Here is a 26,233-nt window from a genome sequence, read left to right as displayed (position 1 = left end):
CTTAAGATTCTCCCTCTCCCTCTGCCCCTCCCCCTCGCATGTGCATGCTTGTATACGCTCTTCCTCTCAAAAAAATGATAATGAAACTGACCAACTATTAATACCGGTTCCAAACATACCAGCCAAGAGAACTCTACTGTATCACTCATAAGTCTTTCTGAAAATGAGATACAGCCTCAGAAGAATGGACCAACAGTCATAAAAGACAGACAAGGCCTTTTATTAAAACAACTTAATAGGGCAAAGGAATAAACATGAATATCATATTCCTCAGATTATCCTACTAATCAACAGAGACAACTGGGAAACAGAAAGTCTGGCAGGGTTCCTATGTCTCTGGGTTCAAGAATATACAGAGAGTTAGCAAATGTTATTACATATAGCCTAGATTCCCCACTGAAAATACACCATCTGGCAAGTTATCTATTGACTACTTTCTTTAAAAGGTGCTGAGTTAAGTATTTAGTTCATATTATACATAGATCTGGAGTTAACTTCTGGGCTCTCTCATCTCCCAGAACATACGGCGTCCTTACCTTTCTTGTATAGCTCCAAATGCTCTAGGCTGAGAAGCTATGGAGACTAGGGAAATAATGCCCTTTTATTCCATGACCAAATCAGACCCTGAATGACTTTTACAAGAATTTGGATTAGTAACTTAGCATGTAATTTTGCAATAATTCCTGCATATAATTCCTATACTTGCTTTCCAGGGAAAAATAAGAAATACCTTGGGCAATTTCCTATCATAGGGAAAAAACATCTAATTCATCACAACATTCTACCATTATGCCTCACAATTTATTCTGAATGAAATAACCATTTTGTTTATTTGAAAACATGAATGATATGAAAAACACTCTCTTTGCAAGTCTGATTCTTAGCCATCTTTCAGAGATCAGCCCAACCCCACTCTTCATAGTCTTTTCTGTCCATCCTATCCTCAGTAGATTTTCTTTCTTGTCTTGTCACTACAAACAGCCTACGCTCTGCCAGCTGATAATTCAGAACCACAGACCTCGAGAATAAAAAGAAATCTTAAAAGTTATCTAGCCCTATCACTCATCTCAGGCTTGCATTATTTCTACAACATGACTACTAACTGTCAGTGAATACATCCAAACGCCCCAAGTAGACAAGTTTATAGATGTTGGGAACACTTAAAATAACATAGAATTTTCTTTGTGAAGGACAGTCCATGTTTTCTTTGGATCATACATTTATCCAACAAATATTTGCTGGGCCTATACTATGCTGATGTGCTAGCATGACTATCAGGAGAGGAGGTTCCAGCCTTCACGGGCCTTTGACCATGGCTGATGCAGCAAACAATAACTGTGGAATGAAAGGGAATGTTACTGAAAACAGTGGGTCTCTCTAAACTCCTTATTGGAGGTGACGCTTACGATTATTATTTTTGATGTTAATAATAATCACTATCGTTATTTACTGAATGCACACAGTATACTTCAAATAATGATCTCATTTAATCCTTCCCACAGCTCCGTAAGATCGTTTTAGCCCCACTTTATGGGTTGAGAAATAAACTCAGTGAGGTTAAGTAACTTGCCTAAAGGTGCATATCTGGTACGGAGAGGTGCTGTGATTCAAAGGCTGTAATTTCAAACTGAGGACTAGGCTCTTTTCATCATTCTACGCCTCCTAACCACTCTCCCCCCGCCGCCCCCAACGACTAGTGACATATCCCTTACATGGAGCCCAGATCTTCTCCTTCTCCAGCTCTCTAACTCCACAGGCAAGCTCCTTCAGAGCAAGAATGACATCTTACGTTTGCTGGGATCCCTGCACACTAGGCACCAGGTTACACACACATGTTGTTGACAAGTGGATTGATTTCTGTCAAAGACGTACTGCACACGTGGTCAGTTTAAACTTTCACGGGCAGTGAACACTCAGGAACAAAAAAAGTGAGAGAATTTGCTGAGGCAGGTCAATTCAATTGTTCTTGGCAACCTGAGCAGGAAAATCCTATGTCGTCCGGAGGGAGAAATGGTACCGATTATATTAGTTTGCTAATAGTACCCAGAATATCTGAGCAGTTACTGGCAAGAAGAAATACGGTGGCATGACTGGCCCAACAAAGAGGAGGCTTCATCAGTGGCTGCCAGCACCTCTGACAACAAAGCCAACCTGCTCCGACAAATAACCGCAGGCGCGCTCACCTGCAGCACACGGCTCATCCACTGGAAACTGTCTTCCTCTGAGGCGTCGGGTCTTTGTTCCGCAACCACCACGATGCGCTCATCATAAAATACAGACACAGAAAACACAGCAATTCTAAGAGAGACAGATCAAACACATCAGGACTCCCTTCACAACCAGTCCTATCTGCTTTGCTCAGTTGGAGTTACAGAGAGGAGTTGTCCCCACCACACTACCCAGAAACGAGTGGTTTCGAAAAGAAAATGCCACAGTCATCACCATCAAAATGAGGACTCAAAAAACATGTACTAGTAAGCACCACCGGCACGAACGTTGGGATGCAGTGGTAAGCAAGACAAAGTCCCTGTCTTCATGGAGCTTGCACGTCAGAGACAGAACAAATAAATATAAAAATAACGTCATGTCGTATTACACCAGGAAGAAAGGCAAGGCAGGGCGAGGGGCAGAGTGGTATGCGGGGGTATGCGGGGCGGCTGCGCTCCTGAAGGCGGGGTGGTTGGGGAGCGCCTCCCTGAGGAGCGGACACTGGAGCAGAGACCTGAGTGAAGTGAGGACGCGAGCCATGCGAAGATCTGGAGGAAGAGGTTTCCGGGCAGAAGGAACGGAAAGCGAAAAGGTTCTGAGGTAGGAACGAGCTTGGCAGGTTTGAGGAACAGCAAGAAGGCCAGTGTGCCTGGAGCAGAGTGGTAAGCAGAGAGTGGTGGGGAGAGGTCAGAGCCAGGCCAGGGCAGGCAGGGGGACCTGGCAGGCTGAGGGGAGGGGGATGTTCTGAGTGAGGTCTCCGCTCGAACGTCCCCTTACTAGCGAGGCATTCCCAGACCACCCTAGAGAAACCGGCGAGCGCACTCCCACCCCCCAGGGTGTTCTTTCTACGTGGCCCTTATCACCATCTCACATGTTCTCTCTGTCCCTGACTTTGTAGTTACTCTCGGTTTCCTTCAATGAGAACGTGAGCTTCACAAGGGCAGAAACCTGGCCTGTTTTGTTCACTGCCACATGCCACACTCTGAGCATGCATGATAGTGGCACACGGTTGGCACCCAATAAATATCTGTTGAAAGGATGCATGAAAGAACGGGAAGTCACCGGAGAGCTGAATGTGCCAGCACGCGGGACCATCTCCCTTCCTTCCTTCCTTCCTTCCTTCCTTCCACACATATTCATTGAATACCTACCGTGTGCCAGGCGTTGTGCTGAGTGCCGGGGATATAACGGTGACCAAAGACAGAAGGTCGAGTGCCCCACGGAGTTTATATCTCAGAGGAAGCCACGTTATTATAAACACTACACGTTTTAGGAACTGGTTCTCTACTGGTTTCATTAGTTTTTCCTACTTCTTAAAAAACTAAAGGGATACCAGGAATGCTTTAAGGATACATATCCATGATTGTAAATAAACTATTGGATAGACATCAACTACTCAAGTATGTACCAAATATCTTTCCTTGTATTAATAAGCAAAGAAAAGAGGGTTTGTAGTTGACTTTATCCATGGAATTTGAAATTAGCACTTAGGTACTATGTCAATCTCTGTGTTAAAATGTTGTAAAAATTTAGAGATGAGTTATAAGAGAAACAGTTCTCAGATGTAAAATTCCTACAAAGTAGCATCTATCTTAGATGATAGTCTGAATGGCACTACTTCTATATTGATGGAATGTAAGAAGTTCAATGTTTTAGAATTCTCCTCAGTATTGAACAAATAGTAATAATTAAAAACTGAAATACAGGATATGGTTATATCTTATTCCTCTCAATCTCAGCCAAACCCAGCCATGTTGAGATAAATATTTAAAGCCCAATTCCTGCTATGCTTAACCAAAAAAACCCCCAATCACTTACTCTACAGAATACAACTCAAATTACCCTGTAAAGATACATTTAGATTCCACTGCAAGTGCTAACATCTGAATTTTGTACTACTCACCTTCCTCTATAAACAGTCTTTATTGATTCAACAGCCAATCCAGTAGCAACAATGTCATCAGCATTATGTCTTCGACCACTAACCATCAGTAACCCATCCATTTTTCCAACCACGAACACCAAACTGCCCTGAAAGGTAATACAAATTTACCTTGATTTCCATTATTTAAATAGCAAAACAGGTATTTTACTTTCTGCTTTGAAATATAGTTCATCAAAAATATAAGAAAACAACACTGTATTTTATGGATTCTAAGAAAGTGTTTCATATCTCAGAGATCAGAGGAGAAATCTATAGCATTTTACAAAAATTACAGTATATAAGAAAAGAATTTGTTTATATTTATTCTTAGGGAGGAATTTTATAAAAAAGCAACTAGGATTGGGGCGCCTGGGTGGCTCAGCCGGTTAAGCGTCCGACTTCGGCTCAGGTCATGATCTCACAGTCCGTGAGTTTGAGCCCTGAGTCGGGTTCTGTGCTGACAGCTCAGAGCCTGGAGCCTGCTTCTCCTTCTGTGTCTCCCTCTCTCTCTGACCCTCCCCCATTCATGCTCTGTCTCTCTCCGTCTCAAAAATAAATAAACATTAAAAAAAAAAAAAAAAAAAGAAAGAAAGCAACTAGGATTCCACACAAGCATATTTTATTTTCTCAGCCATGATTATGTCATATTAGTTCATTTGTACCTAATCACGAGATGGATGCAAAGAAAAAAATTGTTAACTTATTTAATACTGGAATTAGGAAGAGATGAAAACAGCTCAATGTGAGAACACCTGTTGGAGATTTATAAGGGTAATGCTGCTTCCATCTGGCAAGATCAGAAACAGGCTAATAAAGAAAGGTCTGAGAAACACTATAGGAGTCTCTCCAAGAAGGTAACGTAGCTGCAGGAAATGTTGCTGTCAACGCCCTAAAGACATCACTGTACAAATAATACTTCTCAAAAATTCTCCTAGATCCATTTGCAATAAATTGACTTTTCCATTCATTACACAAGTCCTAAATTTCCTGGACAATTTATACATATTCAATTATCTAGTAGTCATCTCGACGTGAATGTCACTTAGTGATTTATTGAGCGCAATGTAGTGCCATATGCTGATTGGGTTATGTAAGTAAGATAGAACTTCTAGACTCAAGAAACCACAGGCTAATCTGAGAAGACAGGAAAGAACCAGCCATTTCCAACACAGTCTGAAAAGTGCTATGGTGGACGTAAGTAAAGAGAATGAGACAGACACTGCTCTGTCCATTTCTCCATTTCTTTCACTGCAGTAGAATTTTTAGCTGGGCATGGCTGACCAAAATAAAGATTGCATTTCAGCGCCCCCTTGCAGTTAAGTGTGGCCACGGGACTAGTTCAGACCAGTTCAGATAAAAGGTGTTGCACCTGTCAGAATGGCTAACATTAACAACTCAGGCAACAACAGATGTTGGCGAGGATGTGGACAAAGAGGATGTCTTTTGCATTGTTGGTGGGAAGGCAAGCCGGTGCAGCCATTCTGGATAACAGTATGGAGGTTTCTCAAAAAATTAAAAAGAGAACTACCCTATGACCCAGCAATTGCACTACTAGGCATTTATCCAAGGGGTACAGGTGTGCTGTTTCGAAGGAACACATGCACCCCCTTGTTTATAGCAGCACTATCAACAATAGCCAAAGTATGGAAAGAGCCCAAATGTCCATCGATGGATGAATGGATAAAGGAAATGTGGTATATATATATATAATGGAGTATTACTTGGCAATCAAAAAGAATGAAATCTTGCCATTTGCAACTACGTGGATGGAACTAGAGGGTATTATGCTAAGTGAAATTAGAGAAAGACACATATCATACGACTTCACTCATATGAGGACTTTAAGATAGGACTAAAACAGATGAACACAAGGGAAGGAAAAGAAAAATAATATAAAAACAGGGAGGGGGACAAAACATAAGAGACTCATAAATATGAAGAACAAACTAAGGGTTACTGGAGGGGTTGTGGGAGGGGGGATGGGCTAAATGGGTAAGGGGCACTAAGGAATCTACTCCTGAAATCATTGTTGCACTATATGCTAACTAATTTGGATGTAAAAAAAAAAAAAGAAGAAAAAAAAAGATATGACGTGTTGCTCAGTAGCTTCAGGAAATCTTCCTTATGAGATGGTGGGATACACTCTTTCCCCTGTCCCGTTTTCTGGAATGCAGATGGGATCCTGCAGCTCCATCTTGGACTTTAGTCATGGACAGGTAAGCTTTAAAAGGAGCTAGGTTTTAGAGAATTTTTTGGTGCGGACAGGATTAGTTAAGACAGTAGGTATAGACTTCTCTTTCTAGGATAGCAATCGTCTTAGTGGCATGCCCTCACCCCCCTGCCCCCATAAATGGTGGGGAAGAAGTAAAATTAGGTCTTTTCTTATGTAACTTGAGCTGGTAAGAGGAGATGAAAGAGTAGGGAGGTAAAAGAGAGGTACATGGAGACATATGGGTTTAACTATGACCACAAATGTCTGTTACTTACAAAATACAACCCAAACTTCCCACAACATCATGCAAAACCCTTCATAATCTGGCTCTCTGCCTTCTTTGTGGGCTCACAAAACTGTTAACTCTCTGAGAACAGATTTTGTATCTTAATGGTCTCCATGAACGCAGTGCCTGTGAATACCATTTGCTGGAAAACAAACTGCTAATATTTGAAAAATTTATTATTATACATGGTATAGTGCCGATAATTTGTATGAAAATGCTTTGCACACTATTATGATTTCCCTTTGCTATTTAAAAAATTTTTTAAAAATATTTATTTATTTTTAAGAGAGAGAGCGTGCTGGGGAGGGGCAAAGGGAGAGGGAGACAGGATTTGAAGTGGGCTCTGTGCTGAGAGAGGAGAGCCCAATATGGGGCTCAAGTTCGTGAACCGTGAGACCATGACCTGAGCCAAAGTCAGATGCTTAACCAAATGAGCCTCCCAGGTGTCATTCCCTTTGCTATTGAAGGTGACTTTTTTTTTTTAGCGCTCTTCTAACTCAGTGAAACATACAAATCAAATCAAAGAAATGTAGCAAGACTAAATGAAAAGAATTTTTGAAAATAAAAAATATCTCAGCTTAAAGGAGTCAAGTGAATGTGGGTAATGAAAGCAATAAACATTAGGTGAGTTTATGACATTCTTACAGAAACCACTCTGTAACACTCTTTAACACTTCTGAACTAATCTGAATTTGTTCTGTTCTGTGACGAAAACCTTGTAAAGTCTAAATATCTGGATCAGATACACCAAAACAAACATGAATGCATCACTTACCGGCCCTACAAACCCCAGTAATCCTGACCGGATGAAGGGCACGTCCCCAACAGGAGAGCCTGCAGAATTGACTGGAATTACCTAAAAGATAGAAAGCAGTGAAAATCTTAGCTTTTTCTTAAAATATGTATTTGATTTTTATTTTATAAAAAAATTGTTTTGAATGTTTATTTTTTGAGAGAGAGAGAGAGAGAGAATGAGTGGGGGAGGGATAGAGAGAGAGAGGGAGACACAGAGTCCAAAACAGACTCCAGGCTCTGAGCTGTCAGCACAGAGCCCCACACGGGGCTGAAACCCATGATCCACGAGTCATGACCTGAGCCAAAGTTGGATGTGTAACCAAATAAGCCACCCAGGCGCCCTGTATTTAATTTTTAAAATGTCTTAGAAAAATTATAATAGTAATATACGCTTATTGAAAAATTAAAATTATATAAATAATGACTTCAGTATCCCCACCCCTTTAAGAGAGAAACATTTACAATCTGCTGTATATCTCTCAGACTTTTTTTACACGCATGTATTAATGTAGTAAGAATTTATTTAAAAAAAAAAAAGAATCCTATTACATATACTGTTTCACAACCTGCTTTTTTCACATACTATATATTTTTCACATAACATATGTATTTGGGATATCTCTGCAAGTTGGTGACAGTTGCTCTAGCTCCCTTTGTTCAACAGTCCTGCAACATATCATCGCATGGGGGACAAGACGGAATAGCCCTTGGAGTCAGATGAAAGTTCAACTTCTGGCTCTGCCACTGACTAGTAAGTTTCTGGACTTCTCGAAGCCTCAGTATCTTTGGCCATAAAACAGAGCTCCCAATGCCTCTCACAGGTTTAGGGTAAAGATTAAGGGAACGTAAACAGATTTGCAGGCATAAGCACAGTGTTTGGCTCAGAATCGGTACTCAGGAAACTACAAGAATTAGTACTTTTAGAATGTAAGCCGTCTTTCCAGTGAGGAAGGCCATCTAATTTTACTGTTACAAATGTGCTTTACTGAATATTGCTGTACAGATCTCGGTGTATTTGTACAAAAGGCATGAGCTCTTTGAAGTTTTTCTCACCAGCAGCTTATTTTTAAAGATACACTTTGCTTCGTTTTCTAGTCATTACTAGGTCTTCTGTCCCAGTGAAAGGTTAACCACACTGGAAAACTCTCTCAAGATTTAAATAGAAAATCCAGTAAGAAAAATACTAGAAACTTCACTTTGGAAAAAAAAAAAAAAAAAGCAAAAAACCAAACAAAAGGCAATTGTTTTCTCCTTTTTTGGTTAGGATTTTTATTCTACTTCCCTATTGTTAAATTTATACTGCAGATTTCAGAATCCCTTCATCACTATGGACCTGGCAGTTTGATATTAAAATCTGAGAATTTTGGCTAGGCAGTTGCTCTTATCGGAAAGGCAACGTAATAAAATACTATCGGTGTCTTCAAACACTGCTTGAGGATCTTGTTTATAGTAAGGAAAATGGAATGACGAAAAATTCAGATATTGGAAACATATGTAGTCCAAGCGTTTAAAAAGAAGAAGAGTAGGGTGAGATTTTTTTTTTCTTTTAGGGTGACATTTAAATTAGTGAAATGTATAGACAGCGCAAGTAATTAGTCACTTGTGAGAGCAAAGTTACTGGTGGGAAACGCGTGCTTTAAGAGTTTATCAATGCCCACTCTCATCGAGGTGAGTGGATCGCAACTTCTGAAGGAAGGCCAAGAATGTAATAGTATTACTGATGATGCAAGGATGGTCACAACAGACAGACATTTAATAATTTACACCATTCTAGGCTGTGTAAACAGATGATGGACAGCCCAGGAGCTCTTCACCTTTTCCAGTTACCACACTATTCATATAGGTAATACTCTCCTGTCAGGTCTGTTACAACATAATTATGTAATGGTATGTGCCAATAATGGTATGGTAGATAGATATGCCCTGCCATACTGAGACTGAGAGTCAAGTATTGAAAAAGGAAGCTCAAGGAACTGAAAATTGGCAGTTGGTTATAATATCATGGCCCATAAGATGGACTTTTCTGTTCCCTAAAAGCTACCCTGTGGCAGGTTACTCCCAATTAGGAAATATAGATAATTCCTTATGCCTGTTCTGATTTCCAGCCTCACTAGGCAAACTTTCATTACTGTTAGTCTTTACACTCAGAACTGTCCGCAGGAAAACAATGTGCTGGTTTCACTAGAACATGAGTTATTTGAGGAGCTCCGTTTGTTTTCCTGAGGTACCAAGCATCTAGAATACTGCTGGGACACACAGAAGGTGCTCAGTAAACATGTGTTGAATGAAAGACTGAATAATGGGAGCAACCTGCCCCTGTGACAGGACAGTTTTTCATCAGTAACTTGGTGTTCTGGTTGGCATCAGTCCTCATAGGCTCAGCTAACTTGAGTCTACTCTGGAGAGATGGATCTGCTGTCACTGTACTCTTAAAATTAAATTTTGGGGCTTATGAAACTCAAAGTATGGCATATTCACCAGAGTGAACTTTTATGAGGCCTTTTACTCTTCATTTATGTAACAGATAAACAGTAATTCTTGTGCACCAGGGGTGTTCTAAGCACTTTACAAACATTAACTCGTTGGGGTGCCTGGGTGGCTCAGTCGGTTAAGCATCCGACTTCAGCTCAGGTCATGATCTTGCGGTTTCCGAGTTCGAGCCCCGTGTTGGGCTCTGTGCTGACAGTTTGGAGCCTGGAGCCTGTCTCCCCTTTCTCTGTCCCTCCCATGCTCATGCTCTGTCTCTCTCTGTGTTTCAATAATAAATGAATGTTAAAAACAAACAAACAAACATTAACTCATTTAGTCCTCACAACAATGCTATGAGGTATGCACTATGGTTCCTCACATTTTAAAGATAAGGAAATTAAGGCACAGAGAGGTTAAGCAACTCCTCCAAGGTCAGCGAGTAAGTGGCGGACTTAGGATTTGAACTGAGGCAGCCTAGCTCCGGAATACACTTTCTCAGCTGCTATATTGTACTGTTTCCCATCGGCCAGGTCATTTGACCTAGTGACACCCTGACCTCACTAGATAAGTTCCCCCCCAAATTTAATATCATGTACCTCAAATGTATTTTTTGTCACACCAGCAAGCCCAAAGTACATCATGCCTCCTGTTCTAGAGCTGACACAGATTTCTCCAATTTCATCTGTTTTGCAGAGTTGGGGAGGTCCATCGGGTCTCACAATGCACATCATCCCTAGGGTGCAGAAAATACAGTTAAGAGACAGAGGTTCTGGAAAACCTTTGTAAAATAACAGCCTCATCCTTCTGAGCCCAGGAAAGTTTTGCATTGACTGAACGGAATTAAGTAAGAATGCCAAACAAGAATGTCAAAAATAGACCTGATGCTACATAGGTATATCTGAATTCCCATCTTTTAGTCCCGATGATAAACAATTATTTTTAAAATTCAGCAAATAAAACTACGACAGATGCAGACCACCGCTTTCCAAGACAGTAACATGTTAAAAATGACTACAGTGTCCAAAGAAACAGGTGAAATTAATTTACCCTTGGGCAAATCAAACTCAAACACTCACGGGAGCACTGAGCTCTAACTTTCTGCCGGTCCCAATGTCTTGGCAATTACGGTGAAAACCAGACAACTTTAGTGCAACTCAGTACTTAAGCTTTCCATATGAACAACTGTAATGGAATCATTCATAATGAAATCATACAATACTACTGGAAAGGGAGTATAATTAGAATCACTGAACTGTTAGAGAGGCTTTGAGAAGTTAAGAGACTAAGAACTAAATTTTTTATTCCTGGTTGTGGATCTCATTTTTATCAGGTTCTACTATCTCTAATGACAAATCTTTTTGAAAAACCAAATGGTGCTCCTAAGAACTCACCACCAGGCATTACGTGGCCCACATCCTGGACCGTCAGTGCTGAATTTTTATCTTCAGTATTGACCCGTATTACTCCATAGCTCAATCCATTCATTGAGAGAATAGCTCTTCCTGGCAAAGGGGCCCCTGGAACTCCAGGCCTGAAAACAAAATAAACTCGTCAAATTTGGCAAATTAAATGATATTAACGTAAAAGTATGTACATATAAAAGCAAATTTCCTCTGACCACAACACACACACAAAATCCTCATTTTCTCTGCCAAAAACATGTTAAATTAATCAAATTCACATGTATAAAGCATGGTCCACATTCATTCAGGTGGAAAAAGTAAATTTCAATCTATTATTAAGAATATATTAGCTTGTGTGTACTTTCCACACTTAAGCTGTAACCAAGGGCAGCCTATTTTGTGGGTTGTTTTTTTTTTTAGATAATTTATATATTTTGAGAGAGAGAGAGAGAGAGACAGAAAAAGAGAGAGGGAAGAAGGGAGAAGCAGATAGAATGGTGGAGACAGAATCCCAAGCAGACACCATGCTGTCAGTACAGAGGCCGACGTGGGGCTTGAACTCATGAACCGTGAGATCATGATCTGAGCCGAGATCAAGAGTCACATGCTTAACTGAACTGACTGAACCACCCAGGCGCCACAAGGACAGCTTATTTCTCGTCTAAGATGCTAACTAAGGAGTCTGAAGAGCAAAACAATGCAGAAAAAGAACTCGTTCACAACTATGAGAGAAGAATTAAAGTATATTTTCAGTTTACCAGTTACCCTTATGGCAAGAGTGGGAAAAATAAATGAGATGCTTCCAACTGCTTTACAAAGTCATTTTCACTTTTAGGCTGATGAAGCAGAAAATTAGTTAGCACCTCTTGTCATCGCCCAGTAAATAGCACACATCTGATTAAAGTTGTAACATACATCAAGAACACTGACATTCTGCACAATACCTGCGGATTGCGACAGTCATGGCTTCAGCAGAAGTAGCACATGGACAGATGGCCTCAGGTTTCAGTCCATGGCTTTGGAATAGACTCAGGAAGGCATCACAGGATGACACAGACCCTAAGGAGTTGGAACAAATCAACGTGAAAGCTAAAATTGTGATTTTCATTACTGTAGAAAATTGGTAAAGAGTGGAGAGCCAACACATTTGCTTTTCATGAGAACTCTCACTGTACCTCCTTAATTCCATACAGATATTTTATTGTGCCTGTGAGATGGTGGATACATTTCAAGGACAAATAAATGCTCAGTCAGCCCATAAAAGGTCACTGACACTATTTAAAGTCACAACTTGGAATAGGGCTGCTCCTACCAAACTGTGCAATCAATAGCAGAGATGTACTGCAGCCATTCTCTTCTATGCGATATTCTCAGATTTGTTTCTAAGTAAGGTCAACCCCACATCTGTGTTTATACCATTGTGACTACTGACAGAAATGCACTTACAGCAAAGAGCACAGTTTCTTTTTTTTTTTTTTTTTTAATTTGAGAAAGGCAGAGAGAGAGAGAGAGAGAGAGAGAGAGAGAGAGAGAGGGAGGGAGGGAGAGAGAGAATGAACAGGGGAAAGGGGCGGAGGGGGAGAGAGAATCATCTTAAGCAGGCTCCATGCTCGGTGCAGAGCCTGATGCAGGGCCCAATCCCATAACCTCGGGATCATGCCCTGAGCCGAAATTAAGAGTCAGATGCTTAACTGACTGAGCCACTCAGGCGCCCTGAGAGCACAGTTTCTAACACTTTACCTGATTCTACTGTGTGGAGGCTCAGGTGTTTGTACTTGGAGGGAAAAGCAGGTAACATGGTAAGATTTCCAAAAGCTTTCCCCAAGTCCTTTGATTTGTTCATAGGGGGAATTTATATAAAGTCCAGACACTTGGGTTACATCAAGTCAACTTCTTATCACTCCTTATAGTCACATGATAGAAAAAGGATATAAATGAGTGAGCAAGAAGGGGTATTTCTGAAAGCTTATAAAATGTGGTATATCTATTCAATGGAGTATTATATGGCAACGAAAAGGAATGAAGTATGAACACATGCTACATGGAGGAATCCTGAAAACATACTAAGAAGCCAAACACAAAAGGCCACATACAGTGTTGCATTTAGATGAAATGTCCAGGGTAGTGAAGTTTGTAGACAAAGAAAGTAGATGAACAGTTGCCTAGGGCTAGGGAACAGAGAGGGAGAAATAAGGAGTGACTACCAATGGTTATGTTTTTGTTTTGTTTTGTTTTGTTTTGTTTTGTCTTCTTTTGTTTTAATGGGGGGAGGTAATGATGTTCTAAACTTAGTTCATGGTGACAGTTGTATAACTGTGCATATCCTGAAACCACTGAACGGCACACTTATTTCTTTATACATTTCTTCATTTACTAAATGTTTTTTTGACAGAGAGAGAGCGAGCAAGTGAGAGCACGAGTGGGGGAGGGGCAGAAAGAGAGGGAGACAGAGGATCCCAAGCAGGCTCTGTGCTTACAGCACAGAGCCCGAATTGGGGCTGGAACTCACAAACTGTGAGATCGTGACCTGAGCTGAAGTTGGATGCTTAAAAGACCGCGCCACCCAGGAGCCTCTGAACCACACACTTTAAATGGACGAGTTTTATGGTATGTGAATTACATTTCAATACAGATGTAAAAAAATGCTTACGGAAAGGGGGAAAAACCTCAACCTACCAAAGGAAAGGCTATTCCCACACCCACACTCTAGAAATACTCACAGGGATTAGCTCCGTCAGTTACAATTAACATCCGGAGGGAACTCAAGCTGACATCTCTTTGGTCCCGATGTGCCATCATAGCCCAATGCAAGTCTCGACATTTTACTAAAGCTACTTTGGCTATAAATTCAAAACGGATAAAGTTAACACACACATACATGCTAAAATTGGTGTGCATTTAATACACTATAATAAAACCATTTTTACTTATTTTAGGGATCATGATTTTCAGTTAGAGAAAATAAAAAAGGCTTCAAAGAAATTGTGCCAGGTGCTCTGAAGCAGTAGCAACTGACACGGACGCACAATTGTTTTGCTTACTGTGACCTGCAGGCAGGCCACATAGCTCGGCCAAGGAAGCTTTGAACACTGAAGCACCCAATGAATCTAATTCAGGGTTCAGATTCAAGCAAATTCATCTCGGCTCATAAGAAAGGACATCAAGTGAGATGAAACAGACAACATACCTAATTTGATAGTGATTGAACTCTAAGACCCGTCAAGCCACCAAGGCACAGAATTATGTCTCCAGAAGAGCAATTTGAAAATCCCTGAAATCTCAGTTCAAACAGTCACATAATTAAAGCTCAGATGTTGTGTGCAACTACCTTTGTGGGCATGTACTCTCTGGACCCAAGAGAGCGGGCAAGTCTTCATAACAGAGTAGGGTACACTAATTGTATGCATCTTGTTCATTACATTCTGAAAAAGCAAAGAAAGACAAAAAGTAATCAATACCCAACACATACTCAGCATTTTAAAACTGAACTATCATTAACGGTTTTAGGCACAGAAGTAACATATGCTCTTTAAAAAAAATCTGAAATATTAACTCTAAGGCTGAAGTCTTATTTGCTATCTACCCTTAAACCTGGTTCGTTCCTCTCCTCCTCAGAGATTACCGGTTATGAAACTGGCATGTATCCTCCGGGCCCTTTTGCTGTATAACTCATATATATTTGTCCCCAAAGGAAGATAAAAGTATTTTTAACATTAAAAGGCATCATATCATACATAGATTGGCAGCCTGCTTTTTTTTCACTTAAAATGTTTTAGAGCTAAATCTGTGCACACAAGTATAAGAGATCTACATAATACTTCTTGAGCTGCTGCATACTATTCCACAGTATGACTATAGCACAATTTATTTAGGTATTTCTCTATCATTTATAACGTTTGCTACCACAAACAGTGTTTCTCAAGGAACATATTTATACTCACTTCCCTGCACACGTGTGCAAGTGTCTGTCTACGGTAGATACAGAAAGTAGTACTGCTGGGTCATAGGATATGTGCTTTTAAAAGTCACCAGATACTGCCAAACTGCCCTCCAACCCGCTAAGCACTTTCATCATGCACATGCTCACTACATCCCACAAAGAGCTGGCTATTACAAAGCAAGAAATCAGCGTTTCCCTGATTCTTACAGGAGGATCTGCTCAGACTTCTTAAGTGTTTGGGTAGATAAAGCTGAGTGAGCTGAGCGAGTCATGGAATTTGGTGTCTCTCCTGTCCCCCAAACCAAATATACACAGGACCCCGGTTCCCAAAGAGATCCAGCCCACAGAGTAATTAAGTCTTGGTATTTAGATTGGCCATTCTGATCATCACCTAAGTGGCCCCCCAAAATACAAGACACCACTGTAAACCTCTTTTACCTCCTTCCCCCACGTTTCTAGCTATGGTGACAAATTTTTGGATTTTCAAGGACAAAATGGTGTTAATACTAGTTCTTCTACACGTCCCCATCTTGCTCTTTGTATCACAGGTAGAAAATTCCCTCTAACCCCTCAAAAGGGTGTTTTAACCAATCAAAAGGGCTTCAGAAATGAGCTAGAAATTATGTACACTGAAGGAACAGGCTCTTACTACTTTGAAGTGTGTCCTGGGTGAAAAGGGATCCTCCTCCTCTTCCCCTAGGCTTCATTTGCTACTCTTTCTCAGATTCCTGCAATACGCAAGGAAGTTGGAAGAGACAATCTCTTGAAGGTCCTCTTCAACTTTTGGACCCTTTGTCTCTCTTCCCTCCAAATCAGCATGCTATATACGGTAGTTTTTCCCATTGAAATGTCCCCTCCTTACCTCCACCCACAAGATATCTCCATATGGCTAAATCTTGCCCATTTTTCAAAGTCCAACTCAATTGTCGCTCTTCTATAAAAATGGCCTGATGCTGGAGGTGGGAGGGACTCACCTTTCTCTAACTCCCACAGCATGTTACCTGTTCCTCTATTGTGGAAAGGAGCTGATCTACCTTGTTACTTTACTCTTTAATTGTTGCTTGGAGTCATTCAATACAGTTTGCCCAATGGAAAAGTTAAATGTCATTAAGCACAGTTACCAGGATCTAAATACATTCATGTAAATCCTTTCTTCAGAAAAGAGAAGAAGTAAATCTCAAATGTACTTTAATCATACATATATAGTCATTTGTAGAAAAGTGGTACTATAATAGTTTTGAGCCGTCATAGCAGATGTTTAAAAAATTTTTGATCCTAAGTTCTCCTACACAGTTATGTGAAGAGTATGTCCAACCACACACTGAAGAAAAAACAGAATTACATTCTCCTTTAAAAAAGTTACCATCTGTATTACAAAATTCTTCTGGAAAATATTATTGATTTTTGGGGGGCTTACATTTCAAATAACCACTGGGAGATGCTCTGGTTACACAGCTTACATACCGACCTGAATTATAAGCACAATTTACACTAAAGGCCATAATTCTGAGGAGCTTACCGCAAACATGCCATGCCATAGCCCGGCATCCTTCTTAAAGTCTAAAACATTTACCACTGTCTCCCCTAAGATTGAAAAAATAGGAAAAAGGAAATCATCTTCAGTGTTAAGCAGCAGATGTGTTTCATTTGTCTCTATTAAACAACTGATTTTATACTTCTGAAGAAATCACTAAAAGCTTCTGATTACTTGAGGGTCCCCTCAAACTGGCTAGGGGACCGATCACAGGGGAACAAGGTCACAGAAGAGATAAGGAGTCTGAAACTTATTATGACATAGGCACTGTCTTCCAAGAGGTAATATTTTTTTCCTAATTATACAAGGAACACATGCTTATTTTAGAAACTCTGCATGTTTCAGAAACACATGTAAAAAATTATACTTTCTAGAGGAAGTAAAAAAAGTTGGTGTATATCTATATCTATATATTTATATAGATCTACACATACTTCTAAGCATCCTTATATCTAGACAGATATCTACCATAACAAAACGGGCATACTGCACTGTATCTAATTTGTTTCCACTTAATGATATATTGAAATAATTTCCTTAGATCTTTAATATTCAAGATCAGGAGTCTTAATGCCTCAGGGTATAACCCACTACTTGAGCATATTATAATTTAATCAATCTCCATTTTTTTGGCTTTTGATTGCTTCCATTATATATATGCATTTTACCAGACAAGAATGCTGTTCTATAATGAACATGTATAACTTGCTTCATTTTATGAAAGGAAAATAAAGTACTAAAAAATTTAATATTGCAAAGAACATTCTAAGGCAAAGAGTCACTATACTATATCAACACATCTAAACTTTCACAATACAGAATACATTTTTGTGTTTTAATTTGTGCTCTTTGGTAGCTGGATTTCTTTAACTCCAAATGTACAACTGGTGTCAGCTCTATAAACACAGGGAGATGGAGATATGTAACATTCTGCAGCTAATAAACACATGGTTTTAATTTGTTTCCTATTTCTGCACTCTAGAAATCATGCTTTACATATTTGGTTTGCCCAGCATTTTAGTTCCTTTAAATTACTGCATATTTGTGAAAAAGAAAAGCAAAAGCAAGCCAAGAATGTGTCTTAGAGCACTTCACTCTGAGTTTGGTCATTAACTGGAATCCAATCTTTGAGCACTCTGCTCACAGTCACATATATCTGAAGCTCACAATGAGGGCAGTCACGAGATGAAGTCTGACCTTCAGAATAATTGCAGGCCTGGGACAGAGCTTGGCAGTGAGACAACATCGCAAGGCGGGACACGGTAACTCCCATCACACTCCCTTCTTTGCTTGTTTTATACTAGGAAAAAAAAAAAATCACAAAAAACAAAAGCATAAGAAACACAATAAAATGGGTTATTTCAAATGACAAACTAGAATTCCAAAATGAAACCCAGATAAGCCATGGTAATGGGCTACATTTAATATGTTTCATATGAATATTTAAGACTATACGGTAAGGCCCCAAACTCTAATCACGCAAAGATAGCATTGACAAGTGACAAAACTCAAGAAAGGATGTGTGAAAAATTCTTACAAGTTTAATTAGTCATCAGTGTCAAGTGGCTGTTAAAGAAGCTAAACAAACAAGTGACTTGAGCTGCATTAATGGAAGCACCGTATCAAAAACATGGCAAGCAGGGCACCGCAGAGTTATAGGTGGGTAAGGTGTGGTTTCTGTTTGTCAGAAGCTCCCAGGTTGGGAGGGGAACACCTAGAGATGGCCTACTCACTCCTATAAATCAATCAACTCTCATTTTGCTTTTTCCTCAATGTTCCATCCAAGTCGCTTTTTACCAAGATCAGCAACTTCTGATTGTTAAATCAAAAGGACACAAGACATACTTTATTTTATCTGACCTTTCTGTAACATGTAACACCTCCTTCCTTGACACTGTCTTCTTCCTTAGCTTTTGTGATATTCCTCTCTCCTATTCATAATCTCTCCATCTCTCTCCCCCTTCCATTCTTCTGCCCATCCCTTAAATGTTGGCATTTCCTGAAAGTTCTGTTCTTCTTTCTCTTTTTACTTTCTTCCATCGGGATACCACATGTGCCTGATGGCTTCCAGTTCTCAACCTCTGACCCAGCCCTCCTTCCAGACATCTAGACTCGTAGAGTCAATTGTTCTCCTTGAATGACCCATAGTCCTATAAAACCCCATGTATCCACCACTGTATTCTTCATCCCCACCCCATGCCCATGAACTCTTCTTGCTGTATTTTCTATCTTGGTAAAGGGTGCCACCATCTACCCGTTGCTCAAGTCAGAAACCTGAGAGTCTTTCTTGCCTCCTCCCTCTCTAGGGTCTGTCCCTAAATCCTGTCTCTTTTCCTTCCTTCCTTCCTATCTCTCAATTCCACCCACTCTTCTCTATCCCTATCACCATGAGCTTGGGCGTACCTGGATAACTGTAAAACGTGGACTCTCTGTTTACCTTATTAATCTAATCAAACCGGATACATCTTTAAATAACATATTTATTCTTATCAAACTCTTCTGACAACCCTTTAATAGCTCCCTATGACTCATAGCGTACTTTAAACTCACTAGCAATGTCCTGTGGGTCATAAGAGGGTCCTAAGTGAAAACTGCAAGTTAATTCAGAATAGCCAAAGTCTAGATGTGGAGGGTGGTCGTTCTATGTGAAGCCAGAGAGTTAAGCAGGGGCCACACAATGAAGCACCCTTCATTTTTTAGGACAAACTGATAAAGAAGTCTGAAAAGGAGTGGTCAGTGAGGCAGGAGAACTGAGGGAGCAGTCAGGGAAGCCAGTGAGCAGTGTTAAGGAGGATGGAGTGATGAACTATGTCCTCAATGAGACATGATGTGGACTGAGGGATGATGGCTACATTTGGTATTTTAATCGCCTGTTTACTTGTCTGTCATCTAAACATACTCCAATCTCTTCCATCTTTCAAAGCAATCCTCCTCGTCTCCAACATTAACACATCACGCCTCAAAGCTACTGCCCACTCTCTTCCCTTTTATAGCCAGTTATCACCACGGGGCTCAAGGCTGAGTGGATTTTTTTCCCTCAAACTTTTTAAATTTATTGATTGGTTTATCATTTAAAACTTAGCAAACACTTGGTAAGCACTTACTAAGATGTCTCAAGCGGGATGTGGAGTCATCAAGGGCATAGCTTTTAGAGGGAAACAAATGTGAGTATAAGTCCTAGCTCTGTCATTTTTGAGTCATGTGGCCTTCGGTTGGTTACTTGAGTTCATTTAAGTCTTAGTCTCCTTATCTCAAAAGCAGGTTTTCTTTTTTAGTTAGTTAATATACAGTGCAATATTGGTTTCAGGAGTAGAATTCAGTGATTCATCACGTACATACAACGCCCAGTGCTCATATCACAACAAGTGCTGTTTTTAATACCCATCACCCATCTAGTCCATCCCCTCCCCACCTCCTTCTGTCAACACTGTTTGTTCTCTAAGAGTCTCTTGTGGTTTGTTTCCCTCTCTTCTCTTCCCCCCTTCCCATATGTTCATCTGTTTTGTTTCTTAAATTCCACATATGAGTGAAATCATATGGTATTTGTCTTTCTCTGACTGGCTTATTTTGCTTAGCACAATACATTCTAGCTCCATCCACGTCATTGTAAATGGCAAGATTTCATTCTTTTTCATGGCTGAGTAAGGTTTATAGCAGCATTATCAACAACAGACAAACTATGGAGAGAGCCCAAATGTTCATCAACTGATACATGGATAAAGATGTAGTGTGTGTGTATACACACACACACACACAATGGAATATTATTCCCCCATAAAGCAGGTTTAATGTCAGCCCTGACCTCACAGGGTTCGTGTGAGGGCTGACTGAGATAATGCATTGGAAGCAGCTCTTAGCCTGGTGCCTGGTATGCAGAAGGACTTAATCCCTCAAACTGAATGCTAGCAACCACTCCAGATGCTACACTGACCTTCAATACCAAACCCTCTAACCATTTGTTTTTTCTTGCTCTTTATCTTTCATCTGTTAAATTTGTTCTTTTAAAGTACAGGTATTTTCCTTCCTCGGGTCTCCATTCTTTTGCTTTCCACTCCCCTACCTCACCAAAAGCAGCAGAGAAACATCTCTGTCAGTATACATTTCTTAAACCTTTGCACATCTCTAAGTCTTGTGTAACTTTCTTATATGAGAAGGATCACTTTTTTTTTTTTGCTTTCTCTTGAATGTGTATTTATGTTAAAAATAATTAGAACAGAAGGCCCACCACAAGCATTTTATAAGCCAAAAGATGGAACTCTAACAAACCAGGAGGCTTTTCTAACATTAAAGCTGCAAAAGGTTAGTTTTGACTTTTATAAGATAGCAACTGAAGCCACAGGAAGCCACAATGTATTAGTCTCAGGACTTACCTCAATGTATGCTGGTTCTGTACCGGCAGGTGAGATGTGGGGCTGCCAGTCTTTAGGTGGCTTTGAAAGGTACTTGGAATCTGTTACGACCCATTTGAGCCGGGGCCAACCTAAATCAAACCCAAAATGAAAATTGAATTGCCTAAGCCATAAGGGAAGGAGTTCACATGGAACTGGTCGTTTTAAATATCAAGAGACCAAATCAAGGTCATCTTATAATCAGTAACATACTATATTTATTAGTTTTCAGTGATAGATCACCAGACAATTATACCTTCTTTCAAAAGTACAATCGTTCCACATGCTAATTTCCGGCCTTGACATTACCTCAACAATTGGGAGGTCCATTTGGCAATGGAAGTCCACTGAGGTTAGTGGTCTATCCTCTGTCTCTACATGTAGCATTTAGCTTTAGTGAACAGAGTGGTAGCTTTTTCCAACCATCAGCATAAAGGTTAAGGGTGTGGGCTGTGGAATCAGACAGATTTGGGTTCAAATCGCTGCTCTGCCATTTATTAGCTGTGACTTTGGGCAAGTTACTTAACCTCTCTGTGTCTCAGTTTCCTCACCTGTAAAACGGGGATAATAATGGTACCTACTTCATAAGAATGTGAAAATTAAATAAGAAAATATATGTTAAGTAGTTAGCTATTATTAAATTAAGACACTGATCAAACCACTAAGCTTTAACTGTTAACTGATAATTCAAAGTATAAATATTACTAACCTTTAAACTGTACAATTTCTCCATTCTGGGTTTTTGGCAGCCCCTTTAGACAAACTTCACTGGTCAGAGCTAAGGCGATACCACAGCTTCCTAGCAAGAAGCCAATCTGCTGACCTCCAGCATCCTGTGGAGAGAAGGTAATGAGCACGACAGGGGAGTGAGCATGAGCACACCCATGCCCCAAACCTAGCACTTAGCAATGCTCTGGCACTTGTGTGATAACATTCATGGAACCCCACTGCTACCTGGCAGTTGTCAACATCCAATGACAATATGTTCTTCCAAATAATTTCTACAGTACAATGATTTCCTGAGTACAAATCAAGTATTTTATTAATCTGACATTGCTGAGGATGAATTCTACCAGTCAATGTGACCATTTTACTCAAAAGTTAGCAATGCTTCTCTTTTAAATTAATTTTAGGGGCGCCTGGGTGGCTCAGTGGGTTAAGCGTCCGACTTCAGCTCAGGTCATGATCTCACAGTTCATGGGTTCGAACCCTGCGTCAGGCTCTCTGCTGACAGCTCAGAGCCTGGAGCCTGCTTCAGATTCTGTGTCTCCCTCTCTCTCTGCCCCTCCCTGGCTCGCATACTGTCTCTGTCTCTGTCTCTCTTTCTCAAAAACAAACATTAAAAAAAAATTTTTTTTTACAGTTAATTTCAGGCCAGTGAAATAGATGTGAACATGGTTAAGCTGTGTTGACCTAGCCACATCCCCAAATTCAAAAGCAAAGCAACCCAGGTCAGAATAAAATAATGTAAATGGACACCAAAGGTCTACATTTACAATGAAAGTGAATGGATGGTTATACCCAAATCCATATACTCTTTATTATTATATTTTAAAGGAGGTAATATTTAAGCCTTATGGCTGGGGTGCCTGGGTGGCTCAGTCAGTTAAGTGTCCAACTTCAGCTCAAGTCATGATCTCACAGTTCGTGAGTTCGAGCCCAGCATCAGGCTCTGTGCTGACAGTTCAGAGCCTGGAGCCTGCTTCGGATTCTGTGTCTCCCTCTCTCTCTGCCCCTCCCCTAGTTGTGTGCGCTCTCTCGCTCTCTCTCTCTCTCTCTCTCTCTCTCAAAAACTGAACATTAAAAAAAAAGATTTAAGACTTATGGCAAGAGCAGAGAAAACAACAAAAGATATAAAGTATTTCCATTAAAATACCACCTTAAAAGTATCATTATGAAACCACACAAACACAGCCAACTCAATAATTTAAGAACAACCTTACGATTTCCTGACTGATCTAAAGATACTATATCCCATCAACCAAAGTTTCAGGGATGTTATCAATTTGTTTTTCATTCCTTTCAGAAAAAAAAAATATATATATATGTATTTGTAAATCCACAGTATCTACCATATTTGTCTTTATCATGATCTCTCAATAATAAACTATATGAGAAATTTAGGGTCAAACAGCTCACAGAGAAATCATTCGGTTAAACTTGAAAACTTGTTACATATGCTGCATGGGCTGATGTGACATTAAAGTAAAATCTTATCTCCCAGAGTAGTAACATGCCATCATCACTGTGTCATCCTTCAACCTAAGGAAAACCCTGGGCTGCAAGATACAGTTAAAGGAAAACCCTTTATACAAAGTTCCCACCTTGTAAATGTGGATTATCTATAGTCTCTGAAGCAATAGGGGTCTTCTTTATAAACAGTAATTACTGAAAAGTCAGGTATACCCCCATGATTCTCAAGTGATATATATACTATATAAAGTCTATCTTAGTTGAAAATGTATTATTTTCATGAAACTTATAAATAATAATAATTATTTTTCTACAACTCTCATGTTTTTAGAAAGTGAAGCTGAGTACTTAAGAAAACGGTTAGGCTGTTTCTAATGTCATGATGGAATCAATTGATCCAAGAACCCGATGCCCACCATGTCACATCAGGCTACATTCCTCTTAAATTCAGCAATGTTACCTTTCTGGTAAGAGGTACCTCTATAGGCACTGGAATCACTTCTGCCAGGAGACATCCATAAAAAGCCACCATAAACATGACTGGATCATTGTTGGGGTAAACCAGGGCTACCTAAAATGCATAATGACATTCAATAACAGGAACAAAAACAAATACCTTCAATATCATTCTCTAAGATAAACATATATATATATGTGTGTGTATATATATATATATACATACATATACACATACATATACATATATATATATATATATTGCACATATCATGAACACAAACTATTTAATAGCCTAAAGGAAATTAAGTTATTGAGAAAGATGCACAAATCTAAAAAGATCTCTAGCATACCCAGGATTACACTAGACACATTTTAGAAACTGTAATGCAATTCATCATCATGATAAGAAAAAATTGTCACTGAATTCTACTGGTGATTGAGCAATTAACAACTCACCTTAAGTAGTAAGTTAATTACTTGTGAAACCTAAGGCAATTTACTTTAGTGCAGGACTAAATAAAATAAATGTAATGGATCTCTCTAGATAGGCCAGCATATTAGAGAATAAGCCTTACAACTCTCAGAGAACTCACAAGTGTTGACTGACTTGATTGCCACTGTAGGGCCAGCTCAAGGTTTCTTATTCTTTAATGAGTTCACTGCTCACTTAACTTTAATCCCTACTCAGTTAACTAACAACGCAAGTACTCTAGCATGAAGGCACTGGTAAGAGGTGTAAGTAACACCGGCACAAACCACTATGGATAAAAAGTTAATTCTTCTACAAAAGATAAACAGTGAAGCTTGTGTAATGCGTTCAAAATTGTGATCTCACCTGTAATGTCTGACAGGGATAACTGACCCTTCCCAATTTACTCAAGGAATGCAAAACCCCAGAAGTCATGATCATTGTGAAGCTTGTTACTTGGCTTAGATGTTCATAGATTGACATGTGAAACTTAATTGTGCCACTAGACTGCTGTTTCCCCTTCTTTAACTTTCAAATTCTCTTAACTCACTCCCAAGTTAAGTTCAATTCTCAAGTTGTTAATCCTTCCTAGAGTTCTGAAAAATACGAATTCCAGAAAAGATTTAAGACAACCCATTTCTTTCCTGTACACAAGTAGAGGACACAAAATTACCTTCCTAGGGTTCAGTGAGGACCAGGAAACCCTCATGTATCACAGTTATAAGTAGAGTCACCCTTTAGGTGTCCTCTGCCACAATGCAAAGGTATTTTTAAAAGGCTAGTTCGGGAAGTTCTGGATCATGCGTCTACTCAAAACAGCCCTGCTGTGAGTTGGTGCTTTGTTCTACAAACACCAAATAAAAAATCATGTTTGATGGTAAGAAGTAATCATATACAGGTCATTGATAGGAAAAAAATCTTCAAAAAGTAAAAATATTTTTTTGTTTAATGTCACCTCCAATTAAAGAAGAAATTAAATGATATCATTTTGTTTCTTCTTAGAATATGGGTCTCCCTCCCTTTCTACATAAAACCACAGAAAATTTTTTGAAAAACTTTATGGGGCAATTTTTAATAAAAAAAGTCAGACTAAACTTTATTGCTATTTTTGTTGTCTGATTATTGAACTATTTATTTCCAGAAAGAGGCTCCTCTTTCTTTTATTAGCACAAGAGTTAACTGATTTAGCAGCTACAGAAAGGGACATGTGAATTTCCTTCATCTACAAATACAAAAATTATCACCTGGTATTCAGCTAACTTTGGTTGGAACCAAACCATTTTCATTTTCTAAGAATAAAAGTTATATAAACTGTGCTGTTGTACGTTAAAAATTCAGAATGTGCGTATTAGAAAACAATAAAACATCACCTCCCTAAAACCAAAAAACCAATTACCCTGTCTCCAGGTTTTAATACAGGTTCATTTTTGGTCCCCAGTTTATTAAGCAGTGTGTAGGCCAACTTTAAACTTCTGCTCCACAACTTTCCTGGAAAAAGAAAAGAATCATATAGAAAAAAACAGGCCTACCTCAGCGAGGAGGCATTCAGTTCATCAGCAGGTTTAATAAGACAATGGCCACTTCCAAATGACTCATTAGACAAACATCACCCCCCAAGACAAAGTCCCTCCCCCACAAAAAAATGCTTTATATTCACTGGAGTTTACAAAAGCCAGCCCTGTTTCCAAACAAAAGAAAACATCACCAGATGCTCATTCTGGTTTAGATAATATTTCAAATTCTCTTGTGAAGTAATCCGAGTATCTTTAGAAGTAATGTGATGTGGGCTGATCCAACATTTATCTTTTTAATTAAAAAACATTTTTTTAACATTTATTTATTTTTGAGAGAAACACAGAGAGAGAGGGAGACACAGAATCTGAAGCAGGCTCTGAGCTGTCAGCACAGAGCCTGACATGGGGCTTGAACTCACAGACCACGAGATCATGACCT

The 26,233-nt window shown here is 39.5% G+C and overlaps 1 protein-coding gene across 4 annotated transcripts in view; it reads right to left on the bottom strand.

Annotated features, from left to right (window-relative positions):
• Nucleotides 1-26,233, bottom strand: part of DIP2B (disco interacting protein 2 homolog B) — a 226,750-nt gene that overhangs the window by 32,907 nt on the left and 167,610 nt on the right. For all 4 annotated transcript variants that reach the window (XM_049627296.1, XM_049627297.1, XM_049627298.1 and 1 more), the window contains 14 exons: nt 25,677-25,768; nt 23,813-23,923; nt 21,869-21,992; nt 21,142-21,251; nt 17,969-18,071; nt 16,757-16,821; nt 14,626-14,719; nt 14,018-14,137; nt 12,242-12,356; nt 11,286-11,425; nt 10,491-10,627; nt 7,406-7,486; nt 4,112-4,239; nt 2,184-2,298 (listed from right to left, as the gene is read on the bottom strand). In XM_049627296.1, coding sequence (XP_049483253.1) covers nt 2,184-2,298; nt 4,112-4,239; nt 7,406-7,486; nt 10,491-10,627; nt 11,286-11,425; nt 12,242-12,356; nt 14,018-14,137; nt 14,626-14,719; nt 16,757-16,821; nt 17,969-18,071; nt 21,142-21,251; nt 21,869-21,992; nt 23,813-23,923; nt 25,677-25,768 — 1,535 coding nt within the window. The remainder of the gene's footprint in view (nt 1-2,183; nt 2,299-4,111; nt 4,240-7,405; nt 7,487-10,490; nt 10,628-11,285; nt 11,426-12,241; nt 12,357-14,017; nt 14,138-14,625; nt 14,720-16,756; nt 16,822-17,968; nt 18,072-21,141; nt 21,252-21,868; nt 21,993-23,812; nt 23,924-25,676; nt 25,769-26,233) is intronic.

The sequence above is a fragment of the Panthera uncia genome, chromosome B4 (genome assembly GCF_023721935.1).
Source record: "Panthera uncia isolate 11264 chromosome B4, Puncia_PCG_1.0, whole genome shotgun sequence".
NCBI lineage: Eukaryota > Metazoa > Chordata > Mammalia > Carnivora > Felidae > Panthera > Panthera uncia.
This window is presented reverse-complemented; position numbering and strand designations above follow the sequence as displayed.